Here is a 20,253-nt window from a genome sequence, read left to right as displayed (position 1 = left end):
TGTGTGTGTGTGTGTGTGTGTGTGTGTGTGTGTGTTTTGGACTGAAGTTCAAAATTCTGTGGCTACTTAAAACTGTATTGAAATTTCCTCAGAAATGTTCTGAACCATGAAACACTGACACCAGTGCCCATAGCAGAATGAGACTTCCAAAATGAGATTCTTCAGTCTAACTTGACCATTGGTTGGGCATTTAGTACACCCTCTCTTTTTTTAAGTGTGAGTGCTACATGCTCCTCAGCAACTCCATGCATAACAAGTTCAAATTCTGATAACATTCTTTCCCTAGTCTTGTGGGAGTGGAGGAGGATAGGCCAGCAAAAAGGTATCCATGTCCTTAATGCTGTAGAGCATGCAGGGAAGGTAATGCTACTTCATACATTGAATTAATAGCTGCTGGTCACTACAGCAGAAGCATGCAGGTAACTTGCATTTCCCTATTCACAGGCCATTTTTACCTTTTGGTAAAGGTCTGATTTTTGGGAGTTCTGGTATGGATTAAGGCTATATTCCTAACTTCATTTTTGTTACATGGCCCAGGCTTAAAAAGTGGGATTTAATGTCACCTATCTTAATTTTGTGAACATTTAAGAATGCCTTACTATCAAAGCACAAATAGTTAAACGGAAATAACTTGAAGCAGCATGATAAACTTTTCAGACCTGATTAGTTTCTCTATCTGAGATCCTATCCCTAATTTATTAATATGGTTGAGAACAGTCTAAAGGGAAGTAACTGAAGATGCAAGTGCAAGAAATTTCAGCACTGCTTACAGGGGACAAAAGATTGATGTCATAAGTGCAGGTTTTGATTAAACTTCAAAACCAGCTTCACATAGTAAGAAATGATCCTCACCAGATAAATGAAGTTCCATTTGAGATTTAGGAATACACCACTGAGGGGAAAAGTGCCGCTGAAGTACCAGTGTCAGTCTTTTGTGAGAGAGGCAAAATGTGATTTGATTTTTGGATTAAGTGAAACATCAACTGTCCATCCATTCTTTCTTTTAGGAGTTGAATGACCTGGCACGTGATCCCCCAGCTCAGTGTTCAGCAGGGCCTGTTGGAGATGACAGTAAGTACTGCCTCAGTAATAAGGCATCTAGCATGCACATTCATAGGCAATACTGGCACTGGCCTCCACTTTCTTATCTCTAAAATGGGAATACCTAACTCACAGGAGTCTCCAGCTTCAGGAAATACTTGTAAAGTCTTATCTGAATGGAAGATCCTAAATAAGTGCTAGATGTTACTCCATGTATGCTTCCAGATTCTACTCCAACACCTTAATATTTTCCTCCTGGTAGTGGAGATCTTCCAGTGATTCTTAATTATTGCAGACATCTTAAACTCTCTTTACCTTCTGTTACATATTCTCTTGTATGAACAGTGGTACACATGGCCCGCTGCTACAACAGCGGGTAAAATGCTGGGGTAGCTATCAGAGTTCGTATCTAAACCAGCAAGATACCCAGGCTTAACATATCTTGTGATGCATTATCTGCCTTTATACAGAGGATGCCATCAGGACTACAGTGTATACAGGAGCAGCTTTGAAATAAGGTTGTCACATTAAATATAACCCTTACATAAAATAATATAACCTTTGCACAAAAGATACATAAGAATCTTAGCTTAAAAAACCCCTAAAGCATTAATAACAGAAATGCATTGTTGTAGTCTGATATAAACTGCACAATCCAATTACCTCTACTTTAGCCTTGAAGAGGGCTCCATATCATCCTCTCTGAGGAAGAATGTGAGGGCACATTCTTACTATGGTCAAACAACTTAGACACTGAAAGAATCTCCATCCTCAATCTCAGCATCAATATGGTTATGTTAAGGGGAGATCTGGGTCATACTTGTTGGTTTTTTTTGTTTTTAAAGTAGGGAAGAAAAATTGGGGATCCACCATATGTATTAAAACAGGGTGTTAACATCTGGGAGTCTGACTTCTTCTAGGGCAGTGGTTCTCAACCAGGGGTATGTGTACCCCTGGTGGGACGCAGAGGTCTTCCAAGGGGATACATCAACTCATCTAGATATTTGCCTTCTTTTACAACAGGCTACATAAAAAGCACTAGCGAAGTCAGTACAAACTAAAATTTCATACAGACAATGACTTGTTTATACTGCCCTATATACTCCTGAAGGTCTTCTGCGCCAAAAAAATTAAAATTCTGCACACTATTTTAAAATTCAGCAAATTGTATTGGTCAATAATTAAATGTGGAGGCTCCAGCATGGCAGTGGGGAGCACAGGCCACTGACTGCACACAGGTAGATCACCCTGTGTGCCGGTGTACCCTCCTCCTCCCCTCCCCACACACATGGGCTTGGCAGTAAAGTTGCACCCGACCCTGACACAGTGCAAGGACCAGGACTGTCTCATAAACACCCCGGGGCCCTGCCCTTCTGTGCCAAGCACGCTAGATGTAGTCAGGCAGGCTCAGCCCAGCAGGATCCAAGTATGGAGGGGGTTAGTGTCCCTTCATCCAGGTGTGGGGTGCTAGGGTTCTGTGTGGGGCAGTCTGGCTGTGCGCGGCTTGGTGGGGGTCTGGGTGCGAGGGAGATCTGGATGAACAGGGGCTTGTTTGGTGCGGGGGGCATCTGAGTGCAGACACAATGGGGGCTCTGCAGGAGGGTCCAGGTGAAGGTGGTTGGAGCTCGGTGGAGGGTGGTGTCTGGGGGTGGAGGGCTCAGCTGGGGGGTCCAGGCGCTGGCTTGGTGAGGTGCAGGTCTGGCTGCTGGCTTGGTAGGGTTCAGTGGGATGGGAGTCTGCGTGTGGGGAGCTAGTCAGGGTGGGCCAGGTGCATGTGGGATGGGACTTGTTGGGGTGGGGGTTTGAGTGCGGGGGGTGGTCTGGGTGCAGGGTGAGGTCCAGATGCAAGGAGGTGGGGCTTGGCGGGGATTGCGGGGTCTGGGTGCAGGAGGGCTCCAGATGCAGAGGATGAGGCTTGTTGCGGTGTGAGTTTTGGTCAGTGGCGGTTCTGGGTGCAGGGCGTGAGGCTTGGCGGGGCAATCTGGGTATGAGGTGGGTCCAGATGCACAGGGGTTGGGTGGATGGGGGAGCAGCTCCCCATATAGTGACTTCTCTCCTCCTCCTTCCCCCCCTTCCCCCCCCCCCCCAGCAGAGGAGCGATGGGGGCAGGACAAACTCCTGGACGTATTCCTTTCCACACAAACATACACATTCATAGGAAGATAGGATATCAGACTAGTGGTGGTCTAGTCCAGTGTCCTGTCTTGAACTCTGACTAACATCAGATCTTGCAAAGGAAGCAAGAAACCCCCAAAGTGAATATTTTATTAAATCTCCTGTGTAGGAGAAACTTCTTCCTAACCCCATAAAGTTTTTTGCCTGTCCTGCAGCATGAGGTCTTATATTCCTTATATAGCAGGGTTTCTCAACCTGAGAGTCACCAGAATCTCGGAACCAGCTGGGCTCCCTACTCTGACCATTGCGACCTGTTGCACATAGTTGCAGCAGTGCTCAGGTTTGGCCAAGCTGCCTCTCTGGCTCTGCATCATTATGACAATCAGGCCAAGTTTGTGTGAGTGGTGCTCTGGCCAGCTCCTGTCATGGGGCCTGGGCCAAACCTGAGTGGTGCTGTGACCTCAAAGGTTGTGATACTTGAAGCAGGGAGCTGATGCCACCCAGACCCATTGGACAAGAGCAAGGAGGGGGCGGTTGGGAAATAGTGGCCCGCAATGTAACCCCTTCCCTGCAACCCAAGCCATCTTCCATACTTTCTGCCTGCCCCCATCCCAAGCCCCTGAGGCGGTTCTCCCTCATAGTTGGATGATTCCTTCTGTCATACCACCCCTTTACCCTCTACCCTCCATGGGCCTTATGTGGGGCTGTATTTTTTGGGGAGCTATTGGCTCGCCACCTCTTTGCCCCCACTTCCTTCCCCAAACCCACAACTCCTTCCACACTATACCACAATCTCCCCACTTTACCTTCAGGTCCCCAAATCTCACCTGCCCCATAATGCCATTTGCCTCCCCGGGCTATGGGAGAGAGGCTGTTTTGGGGATATCTCAGCTTGCCACTCCCAGTTGCCACTGTATGAGGTCCTCAGCTGTTCACATCTGGCCAGAGCATCTGGAATCTTAGCTCTGAGCACCCTGATGGATCCCTGCAGGGGAAACGGGGCATCAGGTCTGGGGAAGCATCGGCAGGGGAGAAATCTCTGGGTTGTGACAAGCCATCAAGGTTTACAAATGTATTTTGAGCCCAAAGGTTGAGACTTGCTGACTTTTTAGCAGTCTTTTATCCTGAGTAACTCTAGACACTCTACGTAATGTACAACCAGTTAATCAAGTGCATAACCTTAAATAACCATATACATTCTTTGATCTACAGCCAATTTACAATCTCTCTGAAATATCAGTCTTTTGTATACTCGTACTCTTCATGTTTGTGGCCATTGTCTTAAAACTAAAACCTAGATCTTGCAAATAGACCCATGCAGGCAGACCCTTATGCCTGCGTGGACTCCCATGGCTCCTGTGCAGGTAGTGTCTTCCCACACTCCTCCCTACACATCCAAAATTGGTCTAGTTTCACAGTGAGGGCCTTATTTGCTTCATATTAAATATATATTTTGTTTCTCCTCTCCTAGTTTAAAATTGACATTTATGAAAGTCAGAATTCTTCTAAAAATCCAAGTATGCCAAAGTAGGAATTAGAGATGATGTAAATTTCAGGATTACATCTGTCTGAATCTTGTATTCTAAGTTGTTACTTGTACTGATACCGCGGTACTAGAATTAATACCTCAGTATCATTAGAACTGAAAAGCTAGCAAAAAGCACTAACTTTTAACTTTGTGCAGTTCATAACTTGTATAGTCAGTTTCACTCTTTGCCTGTATAGTTGGTCAGGCTTTTTTCTTGCTCAAACGTTTCTTTAGATTTTTTTTTTTAAAGATTATAAACTCTCGTAGCTTACAAGAAGTTTATAAAAACTAGTTTAAAAAAATCTGTCAACTGTCCCTATGTAGTTGAATATTTGACCTTGATCTTGTATAACTGGATGTGTGGCAGTGTAGATTTGTACTGTAGCAGAATGTACTGTCTGGTGTCTTATAGGATGGGAGTATGGCTAGATGGTATGTGAATGGTTTGATTTAGACTTCTAGGGATTGTGGTGTTGGTGTGGTACTACGTATTTCAACTTTCATGTAGGAGTTTCCAGGCTTACTACACTCTACCCCGGGGTGGACAAAGTATGGTCCATGGGCCGTTTTAAGATGTCCCTCGAGCTTCTGCTGGGGAGTGGGTTCTGGCACTTGCCCTGCTTCAGCATTGTTCTGCTCCAGCCAGGGAGCAGGGTCTGGGGCTGTCTCACACCACTGTCCCACACCACTCCCGGAGTATCGCCCTGCTCTGGCTTCTATGTGTAGGTGCAGCCAGGGGGCTCCACTCTGCACGCTGTCCCCACCCCAAGCGCTGCCCCCACAGCTCCCATTGGCCGGGAACTGCGGGGAAGTGCGCAGAGCTGCCTGGCTGCGGCTCCACATAGGAGCCGGAGTGGGGACATGGCCGCTGCTTCCAGGAGCTGCTTAACTCAAGTGCTTCCTGGAGCCTACACCCTGAGCTTCTCCCCGTGCCCCAAACCCCTGCCCCAGCCCTGATCCCCTTCCCGCCCTCCGAACCCCTTGGTCCCAGCCCGGAGCACCCTCCTGCACTCCAAACCCCTCATCCCCAACCCCACCCCAGAGCCTGCACCCCCAGCTGGAGCCTTCGCCCCCCCCTCCCCTGCACGCTATTCCCCTGCCCCAGCCTGGAGCCCCCTCCCGCATCCTGAACTCCTCATTTCTGGCCCTCCCTGGAACCCGCGCCCATACGCACCTCAACCCCAATTTTGTGAGCATTCATGGCCCACCATACAATTTCTATTCCCAGATGTGGCCCTGGGGCCAAAAAGTTTGCCCACCCCTGCTCTACCCATCTTCAAAGGGTTGTTTTACATATGCATACAGTTTACTGACCAGTGCTTTGGTGATAACTGCAAATACTTTTGGACTTTTCAGATTAGAAATTATAATAAGTAACTTGTGTTTTCCTCTTTTCAGTGTTCCATTGGCAAGCTACAATAATGGGACCAGTAAGTATATGAATTTCACATCTCCGTGTAAAGAACCCTTGAAGTTGATTCTCTTGAAATAATGATTCTTTATTTTAACAGAATGACAGTCCCTATCAGGGTGGAGTATTTTTCCTGACAATTCACTTCCCAACAGATTACCCCTTCAAACCACCTAAGGTGAGTGGCTTGTATAAATCTACATAGTGGAGTGTTGTATAGCCTACATCAAGGGTTGGCAACCTTTCAGAAGTGGTGTGCTGAGTCTTCATTTATTCACTCTGATTTAAGGTTTCGCGTGCCAGTAATACATTTTAATGTTTTTAGAAGGTCTCTTTCTGTAAATCTATAATATATAACTAAACTGTTGTTGTATGTAAAGTAAATAAGGTTTTTAAAATGTTTAAGAAGCTTCACTTAAAATTAAATTAAAATGCAGAGCCCCCTGGACCAGTGGCCAGAACCCGGGCAGTATGAGTGCTACTGAAAATCAGCTTGTGTGCTGCCTTTGGCACGTGTGCCATAGGTTGCCTACCCCGGCCTACATCGATGAGCCTAAACTGAAATTTCCCCTCTTCTGCAGGTTGCATTTACAACAAGAATCTATCATCCAAATATTAACAGTAATGGCAGCATTTGTCTTGATATTCTACGGTCACAGTGGTCTCCAGCACTAACTATTTCAAAAGGTAACTAAATGAGCATTGGAGGTAATCTTACTTTTGTTAAATTATTTATTTGGATTTATTAATGTGAAAAACTGTTGCCTGCCTATTCCTGATTACTCATGTGGTCAAAACTTCTAGCTCAATATCTAACTCCATGAGTGCTGCATATAGGGGAGGGATAGCTCAGTGGTTTGAGCATTGGCCTGCTAAACCCAGGGTTGTGAGTTCAGTCCTGGAGGGGGCCATTTAGGGAGCTGGGGCAAAATCAGTACTTGGTCCTGCTAGTGAAGGCAGGGGGCTGGACTTGATGACCTTTCAAGGTCCCTTCCAGTTCTAGCAGATGGGATATCTCCATTGATTTATTTTTTATTTATTTTTATACTTTTAATCTAGAATCTTAAACACTGTCCCTATTGTCTAGTTATACCAATGAGTCCTTGATTTATCTCAGTGGCATAAGCAGAGGTAACTCTTATCTCATTACCCAGGCTTGCTGGTCTGTACCTTTGTTCATATGCATTTGAACAATAAACTTACATTTAGGAGTTTAAGAACATGGGGTGGGAAAGTGCCTGTAGTAATGAATTTTCATACCACGCTCATGACTGTAGTAAAGCACTTCCAGTAGTGTGCTTAGCAGTGTGACTATGCATCTGGCATGTGGTTTTTATTCTCATCTTTTCTCCATGGGAAGATGCATGTGCATTGGAGAGTCTTGTTTTGGTAGGTTTTGTACTTGGAAGGGAATAATTCATGGTGTATAGGTGCTATTCTAGAATAATATAGCTATATCTAACAAAACAAGCTGTTAAAATCAGACTATTTAAGTCAATTTACATGAGTAAAACATCTTAAAGCAGACTTCCTTTATTCAGAGGAAAATATACATAGGGACAAACTCTTATATCTTTTAGTGGGACTGAATGATAAAACCATGGAGGCATGGGTTTGCTAAGATCACATTGTTCCAAAACAAATTGTCTTGCAATATCCTCAACTATTGCCCTACATGCCCTGAAAAATCTCAACTTGGTATGTCCTGTTTTTATGACCATCTGTGCCATTGTGTGGGGTACATTTTACTTTCTCTCAAACTAGAGGATCATAATTTGTGAAGTATTGGACAAGCAGTATATCCCATGTTAAAGGGCCATTCATGTCCAATTTGACATAATCTTTCTCTCCCATGCCACTACATGGGTTTCCAGGTTCGTTCTTCCCTTCTCACTAGATGTTCACCTAATGCTGGTGGTTGTCCATGAAGGCAGCTCCTGCTACCTCTTCTCTTGTGTACTAAAGCTCCTAATGGGAGCAGTTAGGCTGGCTCACTTCCAGATACTCTATAATATATAGTGTGGCCTTCAAGAACCTGTATGTTTGCAGAAGCAGTTGGAAACAAAAGAGCTAGACCAGGGATCACTATTCGTTCATGAAGCTGAAAGTGAAATTGTCACTGCTATGAAGTGACGATCCAGCATCAATAGAGAAAATAAACTAGATCTTAAGTCCTTTGACTGTCAAATTAAGATACCAATTTCCTTACTTATGACCTTTGCCTACAGAAACTTTGATCACCATCTAGTTTCCTTTGTGTACTTTATCACACAGAGCTGTCTTTTTTCCAAAGCAAATACATTTTTCTCTATACAGGAAGGGTTTTAAAAGGAACAATGAGTGAAGAGTATAAATCCCTTTTTCTACTTTATATATGCTAAACTAGAAAAGCTGGAAACAAAACAGTCAAAAGCAAAGTATAAGATAACAGGACAATTTGCAAATGTCTGGTTTATGTTTTATTTGGTATAAAATAAAAAGCAGGGTGTGACAGCTCTGGTAAAACTCCCCAGGCTGCTGTTTGGGTGTCGTCATGCTGGAACCTATACACTTAAGTTTCCCTGGGTTTCGGTGGGCTCCAGCCATCATCTTTGGCTCCATATTCCCTTGCACACTTCCTCATACAGACTGTTAAATCTTTCGTGGAAGTGAGTCCTCCAGGTCCAGCAGCTCTAGACACCAGGTCCTGTTCTGACCCCCAAGATACCACAGTAGCTCAAGCACACTCTTCAGAGATCCAACCTTTTGAGCACTGTAGTTTACAGTACCTCTCCAGGGGCACATAAGTGAAGCACATAATACATAGGCTTTGCAAAGGTTTCAAACACAATTACATTGATAAGTACAAGAAATATACATATCTAAACAACAGACTTGTGTATACATTTCCCTTCCTCAATTTCCTCACCACTCCGTGTTGTTTGGGACTTGTCAGTCTTCTATCACCCCTGCCCTCCTGTAGATGGCTTCGTCTCTGGAACATGGAATTTCTCTGGTCTCTTTTCCATCTCCTTCCAATATTGCCAGTGAGATCCTTTCTTTGATAACTTCCAGTCCCCTTTGTCAGAGGACTCCTGATCAGTCTCATGAGATGCAGTCCCCCACCAGATGATCCATTGTTTAGTTATGTTTTCCTGGAGTCCAGACTTAAAAAACTGGGGTTTGCTGAGTGGTACCCATTTCTTTGTCCAAGGGGCCCTCTATGTGACTAGAGGTCATCAAGATTTAGTGACCCTCCCTTGTTAGCCCTGTCACTATCCCTTGGAAATTCAGCCTAGCATGGAAGTAAAAATACAACAAAGCATTCAGCCCCACATTCAAAATGGAGTTGTTTGATAAAGAGCTCATCCTCCCAAACTGGAATTTATAAATTTACACAGATTCCCCAAATGGTCATACAAGGACAAACCACCAAATGCCTACTGAAAAGGAGGCAGTGGAAATATTAGCTCTGCCATGTCAACTCTGAATGCCAGCTCTCAATGTAGAGGCAGAATGGGGAATCAACTAAGTTCCCTGGAAGAAGTTCAGGGATCTTAGAGAAACTTTGTTCTTAGTACACAATTAGTAGAGTTCATCAGGAAATAGAAGGTTTTCCATGGAAATTCCAACATTTTTGAAGTTTTTGTTCCGAATTGGAACAAAGTCAACATTTACCAAAGAAAGGAAATCTGTTTGGAAAAACTGACTCCTTAAAATAAGTTAAATATTTTTGTATTAAGTTTTAAATATCTTAACAATATAATTACGCAATTTGTTTGGCCTTTATTCTCTCAACGTTTGTCAAAATTGACACTTCCAGAGTCTTCAGATTTTTGACAGAACTGTTCCATGAGATTTTGATCAGCTCTAACAATCGGCTAAAGCCATTAAGTTCGATTGAACCTTCTTTAAAAGAAGGTTCAAACTGAATAATCAGTGCTCTCTTTAAAGGACAACAGCTTAAAATCTATTTTTTCTTAAAGGCAGTGAACTTAAAATGAATAAAAGGAAATGATTTTTATAAAGCATAATTAATTTGTAGAACTAAATACTATAGCATGTCACTGAGGTTAAGAGCTTAGCAGAAAATAGCACATAAAACTTTATTCACCGTGGCATAAGCCAACCACTAACTGCTGGAGGTGAGGGGAAAGGTTAGGAAGAATCTTCGTCTAGGTCAGGTTGAGGCTTAACTGCACTACAAGACTTCTTACATAACCTTCTGAGTCATCTGGCACTGACGAGGCTGCAGGGCTAGACATTACTGGTCTGGTCTCGCATGTTCCCAAAGGTACTTTTGGGTATTACACCTTGGAGATGTCTTGCCAACTTGCAGGGCAGTGGCTTGTCTTGTCTTAATTTCTCTTTCCTGTTTGTATAGCTTTCTTTAATTTTTCATAAACTGAAATGGAGAAGCTTTCTGTAAGTTGTTTTGTAATGATATTTGGTCTAGTAACAATGGTAGCTGAAGACTCAGGCTGAGAGTTCTTTAAATTGCTTGTTACATCAGCAACAATATGTAGACTTCAATTACAAATAGAACCTCAGTTATGAAAATCTTGGGAATGGAGGTTCGTAACTCTGAAATGTTTGTAATTCTGAACAAACATTATGGTTCTTTCAAAAGTTTATTGACTTAATACAGCTTTGAAACTTTACTATGTAGAAGAAAAATGCTGGTTTTAACCATCTTAATTTTAGTGAAACAAGCATGGAAAGTTTCCTTATCTTGTCAAATCTTTTTTTTTAAACTTTCCCTTTATTTTTTTATTAGTTTACATTTAACACAGTACTGTGTTGCATTGCTTTTTTGTCTCTTCTGATGCCTGATTGCATACTTCCGGTTCCAGATGAGGTGTGTGTGGTTGACCTGTCAGTTCGTAGCTCTGGTGTTCGTAACTCTGAGGTTCTACTGTATAAGTGAACCTCCTGTGGTGATAGGAATTGCTAATAAGAAAGGATATAAGGGAAGGATGAATGAAGACCTCTTATTTTGGACAAATTTAATGCAACTTGTTCTTTAACCACTTCTGGGTTGTGGCTTTTGCTTGCATGTGCTGTGTGCAGTGATTTCACTTGCAAAATTACATATAGATTACATTCTTTTAATGTATGGGTTTTTGGTGAAGTTAAGGCAAATGTCAGTGACGGTTGCCCATGCAATCTTAATTCAGTCCCCTTGTGCATATGTATTATGCTAGTCTTTAACTACCATGATCACATACTGTCCCACAGGACCCTTGCCTAATGCAGTGCACAGTATGGACTATGCCCACTGAATGGGTAGCTATACAATATTTCTCTTTAACCTCATTCAGTGTGGCTCTGCACATTACTTCACACTATTTAAAACCTGCACTGAATACTAAGCTCTGTGTCTTAGTATCTTAATGAATTATCTTCTCACAACCCATGTGAAGTGAGACGACATCCCCATTTTACACGTGGGGAACTGAGGCACAAAGATTAAAGCCAAAATTATTAATGCCCACTAGTTTTGGGTGCCCCATTTGAGAAACCTAGGATTTTCAGAATACTTAGCATTTTATGGTTTTACTAATAGTTGAAAGCCTGTGCTGTCACACAGGTATAATTTGTAAATTTTAAAATGTCTGAGAATTTAAAAATTGGATGGTAACAGACCGTGAATCCCAGTGATTGAACCTGGTGATATTCTAAACAAAGAGCTTTCAGCCATGCTTGTAGCTCAGTGGTTCTCAAAGTTTTGTACTGGTGACCCCTTTCACGTAGCAAGCCATTGAGTGCGACCCCCCCCCCCCCGTTATAAATTAAAAACACTTTTTTTTTTAAATATATTTAACACTGTTATAAATGTTGGAAGCAAAGCTGGGCTTGGGGTGGAGGCTGACAGCTCGTGACCCTCATGTAATAACCTTGTGACCCGCCTCAAGGGTCCCGACCCCCAGTTTGAGAGCCCCTGTTGTAGCTGTTTCCATTGCTTCATGCTGACTCAGCAGTCAGTCTAGGCTTCAGAGTGGCAAACCTGGAATTTTTATATATAGATATGTTCATAGCTTCCATTGATGCCAATGGGAGTTGCAATTGAGTGCTCACTCAGCACTTTTCCAATTCAAATCTCCGGTGTCTCAGATTGGGCATCCAGGAAATGAGGAACACACAATTATTGGCCACCTGTAAAGCACCAAAACACTCTCTTGCCCAGCATCACAAGACCTCTGTGGCAGATGCAGGAATAGAAACCAATTCCTCAAGGCAACATTCAACTGCCTTAACCAGGAGATCGTCCTCTGCCTTCAGTATCCTGCCAAATGCACTACACATCTTCCAGTTTCTTCAACAAAGGAATCAGGGGATCCTACAAATAGTCTCCTTCACTACACAGCCCTGATTCATTCCCAGAGGACAGTGCCTGTGCACTGAATTAGGCAGGGGTCATGGGGGGGAGGAGGGAAGATACTGCTTGATCATGTAATAAAGACTCTCACATAATGCATATGCACAAGGGGGGCTGAACTAAGATTGCATGGGCAACTTTAACTCTCTGGCATTTCTTAGCTTTTGAGTTGCTTGATTTAGCAACCTTAATGTTTTCACTGTCGTTTTTGTGTGTAATTTCCTAAGTATGAAACTTAACTTGAAAAGATAATTGATTTTCTTTAACTGTGTCAAATCTTATTGACCTCTCCTTCACATGAGTAATCATTGGTGTTGGGATTTTTATTTCTTCAGCACAACGTTCTACCATGTGAGCTAATTAAAGTAACTGATAGCAGGAGAAAACTTTTATCTTCTGCATGGAGCCTGTGCGTGCACATGCTCTTGCTTTGCCAGTGGGTTTCACAGCTATTTGCTTGATAGCAGCAAAGGAATGTTTAAACTGGGAAGTGATGGGTTTGGTTGCAAATTCTGGAAGGGAGTGGGCTCTCATGGGAAGTAGAGTCCCTTCTGCCCCAATCCTCCTCTGTATTAGAGTCAGGTGGCTGCCTGTGTACCAGCAGGCATGGGAAGCATTGAAAGCACTGCACATTCTTGTGCACAGTGCCCCTAGTGGTTTGGAGGAGCAGTTGCGGGGAGTATCCCATCCCTGGGCTGGAGCATAATCAATTATATAGCAAAAAGAACAGGTGTAATTGTGGCACCTTAGAGACTAACAAATTTATTAGAGCATAAGCTTTCGTGGGCTACAGCCAAGAAGTGGGCTGTAGCCCATGAAAACTTATGCTCTAATAAATTTGTTAGCCTCTAAGGTGCCACAAGTACTCCTGTTCTTTTTGCGGATACAGACTAACACGGCGGCTACTCTGAAACCTGTCAATTATATAGGGCAGTAGTTTTCAAACTTTTTTTCTGGGGACCCAGTTGAAGAAAATTGTTGATGCCTGTGACCCAACTGAGCTGGGGATGAGGGATTTGGGATGTGGGAGGGGCTCAGGGCTGGAGCAGAGGGTTGTGGTGAAGGGGTGAGGGCTACAGGGTGGGGCCGGTAATGAGGGGTTCAGGGTGTGGGAGGGGGCTCTGGGCTGGGGCAGGAGTTTGGGGTGGGGGAGGGGGCTCAGGGCAGGGGTGGGGGAGGGGGTCAGGGCTCTGGGGGGATGAGGGGTTTGGGGTGCAGGAAGGGGATTGGGGGGCTCAGGGCTGGAGAAGGAGATTGGGGCATGGGGTTGTGGTGCAGACTTACCTCTGGCGGTGCAGCTGGGGTGCAGAGGCAGACTTCCCATCAGTCCTGGCCCCACGCTTCGCCTGAAGCCGCCAGCAGCAGGTCCAGCTCCTAGGCGGAGGCACACAAGCAGCTCTGCGCGGCTCTCACCTGCAGCCACTGCCACTTCCCCCTCCCCGTCCCCCACCAGCTCCCATTGGTCAGGAACCGGAGTGCAGTGCTCAGGGTGGGGGCTGCGCACGGAGCCCCATGGCCCCCCTGCCTAGAAGCCTGACCCGCTGCTGACCGCTTTCGGGGTGCAGCGTGATGTCGGAACAGGTAGGCACCTAGCCTGCCTTAGCTGGGCAGCACCGCCAACTGGACTTTTAACATTCCGGTCGGCGGTGCTGACCAGAGCAACCCAGTGCCTTATATGCCATGACCCAGTATTGGGTCGTGACCCGAACTCTGAAAAATGCTGATCTAGGGAACAAGTATCAGGGGGTAGCCGTGTTAGTCTGTATCTACAAAAACAACAAGGAGTCCGGTGGCACCTTAAAGACTAACAGATTTATTTGGGCATAAGCTTTCGTGGGTAAAAACCTCACTTCTTCAGATGCATAGAGTGAAAGTTACAGATGCAGGCATTATATACTGACACATGGAGAGCAGGGAGTTACTTCGCAAGTGGAGAACCAGTGTTGACAGGGCCAATTCAATCAGGGTGGATGTAGTCCACTCCCAATAATAGATGAGGAGGTGTCAATTCCAGGAGAGGAAAAGCTGCTTCTGTAATGAGCCAGTCACTCCCAGTCCCTATTCAAGCCCAGATTAATGGTGTTAAATTTGCAAATGAATTTTAGTTCTGCTGTTTCTCTTTGAAGTCTGTTTCTGTTGTTTTTTTGTTCAATGATAGTGACTTTTAAATCTGTAATAGAATGACCAGGGAGATTGAAGTGTTCACTTACTGGCTTATGTATGTTACCATTCCTGATGTCCGATTTGTGTCCATTTATTCTTTTGCAGAGGGACTGTCCGGTTTGGCCAATGTACATGGCAGAGGGGCATTGCTGGCACATGATGGCATATATAACATTAGTGGATGTGCAGGTGAATGAGCCCTTGATGGTGTGGCTGATGTGGTTGGGTCCTCTGATGGTGTCGCCAGAGTAGATATGGGGACAGAGTAGGCAACGAGGTTTGCTACAGGGATTGGTTCCTGGGTTGGTGTTTCTGTGGTCTGGTGAGTATTTGCTTCAGGTTGGGGGGTTGTCTGTAAGCGAGGACTGGCCTGCCTCCCAAGGTCTGTGAGAGTGAGGGATCATTTTCCAGGATAGGTTGTAGATCGTGAATAATGCACTGGAGAGGTTTTAGCTGGGGGCTGTATGTGATGGCCAGTGGTGTTCTGTTATTGTCCTTGTTGGGCCTGTTCTGTAGTAGGTGATTTCTGGGTACCCGTCTTGCTCTGTCAATCTGTTTCCTCACTTCCCCGGGTGGGTATTGTAGTTTTACGAATGCTTGATAAAGATCTTGTAGGTGTTTGTCTCTGTCTGAGGGGTTGGAGCAAATTCGGTTGTATCTTAGGGCTTGGCTGTAGACAATGGATCGTGTGATGTGTCTTGGATGGAAGCTGGAGGCATGTAGGTACGTATAGCGGTCAGTAGGTTTCCGGTATAGGGTGGTGTTTATGTGACCATCACTTATTTGTCCCCATATCTACTCTGGCGACACCATCAGAGGATGGAAAAACTGTCGTGGAAAAACTTCAGCCTAAGTGGTTGGCTTAACAAAGTTAAGACCCTATTTTTCATTTCTGATACTGAAAGTGCTGGGCAACCTTTACTATAGGCATTACTATCTGCGCCACCTATAACAAAATTTCAGTAATGATCTAAGCTTTTATTCACTTTTTCTTTGGCTTGAGTTATTGGGAGCATGAATTCATGAGTTTTTTGCATCATTCTGTTACAACATTTAGCTAGGGCTCTCAACTAGAGTTCCATGAAGTTGAGGGCCTTCAGGAAAATGCTGTCTCTAACTATCTCCTGAAACTTTCACCCTTGTACCCTGATTGCTACAGCATTTGCAGTGCGTGCAGCTGTCACAGTAGGGGATGAATGTAATGGTAGTCTGACATTGAAATTCAGAGCCCACTGAGGCCCTCAAGAATAGAATCAATTTTTTTAATTATATCCAGAAACTAATGGGAAGCCTCTGGGGGAGGTGGGGGGCATGGAGCACGTGTAAGATAATCATAGCAGCTCTCCTCTGAAGTGGAAAAAACTGCTGCATTGTAGAAACTGGGGCTTGTATCTTTTAGCCCCAGGCAGAGTGTATTACAATAGTCTAACTGGGGGCTTGATGGAGACACACACAAGAGGCTAGATACTCACCTTAGACAAATGGCATAGTATGCCAGCAATCATAAAAAACCTATTCCCCTTAAATGCCAAGACCCTGAATCCAGGATTGTTATCTTTGATTGCAAGTCCTCTTAATTCATGATGTGGTCAGTAAACCTGTTCACTTTCAGAATGTAACTTGGAGATGGCCAGAATGGCACAGGTGTATCTTAACTGGGTGTAGGAGTGTTCGGAAATATAGCTAAAAATCGAATTGCAAGAGAGGCCTTCATATCATGCAACCATTTGGCTGGGATGTGGGGATGGAATCTGTAAGCTTATAACTGATATTGGAAGTGGAACAAATGGTGAGAGACCATAGCCAGATTCAAGAGGACTTGGATGGTTTTAAGTGACTGTCAATAGCAGGCAAGTGTAATTCAGTGTAGGCAGAATAAAAATAGCTTGTCCTGAAAAGAGCTGATGAATGTAATAGTAGTGTTCTGCTATGTTATCACCATACTTCACTGTATTGGGGAAACTTGTTTCCAGTCTCTCTAGTGGACAGCAGCAGGGAAAAGGCTTTAATAGGATGGGTGATGACAGCTTTAAAAATCCCTTTAGACAATTTGAGACTCATCTGTTTTTTTAAACTGATACAGTAGAACCTCAGAGTTCTGAACACCAGAGCTACAAATTGACCAGTCAACCACACACTTCATTTAGAACCAGAAGTATGCAATCACGCAACAGAGACAAACAACAAAGAGCAAATACTGTACAGTATTGTGTTAAATGTAAACTACTAAAAAAAAAAAGGGGGGGGGGGGGGTTAAAAAAATTGACAAGGTAAGAAAAACTGTTTCTGTGCTTGTTTAATTTAAATTTAGATGGTTAAAAGCAGCATTTTTCTTCTGTATAGTAGTTTCAAAGCTGTATTAAGTAAATGTTCAGTTGTAAACTTTTGAAAGAACAATCATAATGTTTTGTTCAGAGTTACAAACAGCCTCCATTCCTGAGTGTTAGTAACTCTGAGGTTCTACTGTATGTTAAATGAGGGAGAAGGCACATGGGGGGGCTTTGGAGCCTGTAGGGGTACTGCAGAAACACTTTGCCTCTTGGAAACTTCTTAGGTTCCTCAGGGAGGCTAAAGCTTCCAATCTGTTCAGGGAAGTCTTCTTTCCTAGCTCTGGGAGACAAAAAGTACCCAAGAAACTGAATGTTTGGAAAAGGCTAGTCAGTTCAGTTTGTAAGATTAAAGCTGTCAGGCCTCTTTTCCTGGCCAAACTGTCTTGGGCAGGTGATAGTCCAAAAAATACAGGATATTAATCCTAGTAATCCATGAAGGAAGGCCAAGAGGTATCATCACTCCATTTTTTTCCTGGCATAAATTTAATCTCCAGTTTGGTGGATCCTGATGTGGTTACACCCTGCAGTTTGTTATGCCAAAACTCATTATCCCCATTTTGCTAACCTTCAGAAAAGTTCCTAAATAGGAAGTCAGTGCTCCGGTATGGATTATAGAACGAGTGGCAGTACCTTGCAGGGGAAGATTTTGCTTAATTTCTTGTACCTTCCTAGTCCAATTAAGAAATTAGTGCCCAGTTCCAGAACTTCCAGAGGAGGTAAAAGTATCCAAAGATAAAGTTCTGTAGTTTCTCTGGAGGACAGATTGTATCCTTAAACTCTTGGGATTGGTTTGAGCACTCATTGAAATGTTGATGGCCTAGCCCAGGGGTCGGCAACCTTTCAGAAGCGGTGTGCCGAGTCTTCATTTATTCACTATAATTTAAGGTTTCGTGTGCCGGTAATACATTTTAACGTTTTTAGAAGGTCTCTTTCTATAAGTCTTTAATATATAACTAAACTATGGTTGTATGTAAAGTAAATAAGGTTTTTAAAATGTTTAAGAAGCTTCATTTAAAATTAAATTAAAATGCAGAGTCCCCCGGACCGGTGGCCAGGACCCAGGCAGTGTGAGTGCCACTGAAAATCAGCTCGCGTGCCGCCTTCCTTGTCTAAAAATATACCTACAGTTATTAGCAAGGCATGAAACTCTAAAAATAGGGCTTGAGCCAAAGTGACTTGCTACTTGTTCTGCTTCTGAATATAAGTCTATATTAAAGCCCATGCCAGTTTAGACAACTAGGGTTGTCTTCAGATTCCAGGAGGGTGTCTTCTGTGAATTCAAACTCTCCGGGAGTCTCCTCAATCAGAAAAGAAGGTCAGTGTTGCAAGTTGGAAGTGCTAGGCTGGGACTTGAAAGGTCTGTGTTCATTTCCTACTTCTGTCAGACTTGTTACTATGGTCACATGACTTAATCTCTGCTGGAGTTTGTCTGGTAAAATGTGGCTAATACTCCCTTCGTTTTTTCTGTTTGGCCTAACAGCTCTTTGGGGGCAAGGACTGCTACTCCTATGTGTTTGTACAGTGCCTGGTCTGACTTGAAGGGGAAATATTCATTGAGGTTTCTGTGCCACCAGAATAGAAATAAACACACACAGGACTGGAAGGGACCTCAAGAGGTCATCTAGTCCAATCCCCTGCACTCGTGGCAGGACTAAGTATTATCTAGACCATTCCTGACAAGTATTTGTCTAACCTGTTCTTAAAAATCTCCAATGATGAAGATTCCACAATCTCCCTGGGCAATGTATTCCAGTGCTTAACCACCCTGACAGGAAGTTTTTCCTAATGTCCAACCTAAACCTCCCTGGCTGCAATTTAAGCCCAGTGCTTCTTGTCCTGTCCTCAGAGGTTACGAAGAACAATTCTTCTCCCTCCTCCTTGTAACAACCTTCTATATACTTGAAACTGTTATCATGTCCCCTCTCAGTCTTCTCTTCTCCAGACTAAACAAACCCCTTTTTTTTTTCAATCTGCCCTCTTAGGTCATGGTTTTCTAAACCTTTAATCATTTTTGTCACTCTTCTCTGGACTTTCTCCAATTTGTCCCCATCTTTCCTGAAATGTGGGGCCCAGAACTGGACACAATACTCCAGTTGAGGCCTCCTCAGCATGGAGTAGAGCGGAAGAATTACGTCTCACGTCTCGTTTACAACACTCCTGCTAATACATCTTAGAATGATGTTCGCTTTTTGCAACAGCATTACACTGTTGACTCATATTTAGCTTGTGGTCCACTATGACCCCTAGATCTCTTTCCATAGTACTCCTTCCTAGGCAGTCATTTCCCATTTTGTATGTGTGTAACTGGTTGTTCCTTCCTAAATGGAGTATTTTGCATTTGTTCTTATTGAATTTCATCGTATACTTCAGACCATTTCTCCAGTTTGTCCAGATCATTTTGAATTTTAATCCTATCCTCCAAAGCACTTGCAACCCCTTCCAGCTTCGTATCATCTGTAAACTTTATAAGTGTACTCTATGCTATTATCTAAATCATTGATGGCGATATTGAACAGAACCGGATGCAGAACTGATCCCTGCGGGACCCCACTCATTATGCCCTTCCAGCATGACTGTAAAGCACTGATAACTACTCTCTGAGAACCGTTTTCCAACCAGTATTGCACCCACCTTATAGTAGCTCCGTCTAGGTTGCATTTCCCTAGTTTGTTTGAGATGGACATGTGAGACTTATCAAAAGCTTTACTAAAGTCAAGATATACCACGTCCACCCTATCTACAAGGCTTGTTGCCCTGTCAAAGAAGGCTATCAGGTTGGTTTGACACAATTTGTTCTTGACCAATCCATGCTGACTGTTACTTATCACCTTATTATTTTCTAGATGTTTGTTTGCAAATTGATTGCTTAATTATTTGCTCCATTATCTTTCTGGGTACAAAAGTTAAGCTGACTGGTCTGTAATTTCCTGGGTTGTCCTTATTTCTCTTTTTATAGATTGGCAGTGTATTTGCCCTTTTCCAGTCTTCTGGAATCTCTCCCATCTTCCATGACTTTTCAAAGATAATCACTAATGGCTCAGATATTTCCTCAGCCAGCTCCCTGAGTATTCTAGGATTCATTTAATCAGGCCCTGGTGACTTGAAGACATCTAACTTGTCTAAGTAATTTTTAACTTGTTCTTTCCCTATTTTAGCCTCTGGTCCTACCTCATTTTCACTGGCATTCACTGTTAGACATCCAATCGCCACCAACCTTCTTGGTGAAAACCGAAACTAAGTTATTAAGCACCTCTGCCATTTCCACATTCTCTGTTATTGTCTGTCTGTCTCTCTCTCTCTCTCTCTC

The 20,253-nt window shown here is 43.6% G+C and overlaps 1 protein-coding gene across 2 annotated transcripts in view; it reads left to right on the top strand.

The window, feature by feature from the left end:
- The window catches only part of UBE2D2 (ubiquitin conjugating enzyme E2 D2), a 52,665-nt gene that overhangs the window by 20,223 nt on the left and 12,189 nt on the right, over nucleotides 1-20,253 (top strand). Inside the window, exons 2-5 of one of the 2 annotated variants that reach the window (XM_024193996.2) lie at nucleotides 1,008-1,071; nucleotides 6,083-6,114; nucleotides 6,196-6,273; nucleotides 6,677-6,782. In XM_024193996.2, coding sequence (XP_024049764.1) covers nucleotides 1,008-1,071; nucleotides 6,083-6,114; nucleotides 6,196-6,273; nucleotides 6,677-6,782 — 280 coding nt within the window. The remainder of the gene's footprint in view (nucleotides 1-1,007; nucleotides 1,072-6,082; nucleotides 6,115-6,195; nucleotides 6,274-6,676; nucleotides 6,783-20,253) is intronic. The other variant, XM_024193997.2, reaches the window with a different exon arrangement.

The sequence above is a fragment of the Terrapene carolina genome, unplaced genomic scaffold (assembly GCF_002925995.2).
Source record: "Terrapene carolina triunguis isolate 2854851 unplaced genomic scaffold, T_m_triunguis-2.0 Scaffold838, whole genome shotgun sequence".
Lineage (NCBI taxonomy): Eukaryota > Metazoa > Chordata > Testudines > Emydidae > Terrapene > Terrapene triunguis.
The sequence above is the reverse complement of the archived record's forward strand: the minus strand, read 5'-3'. Positions and strand labels throughout refer to the sequence as shown.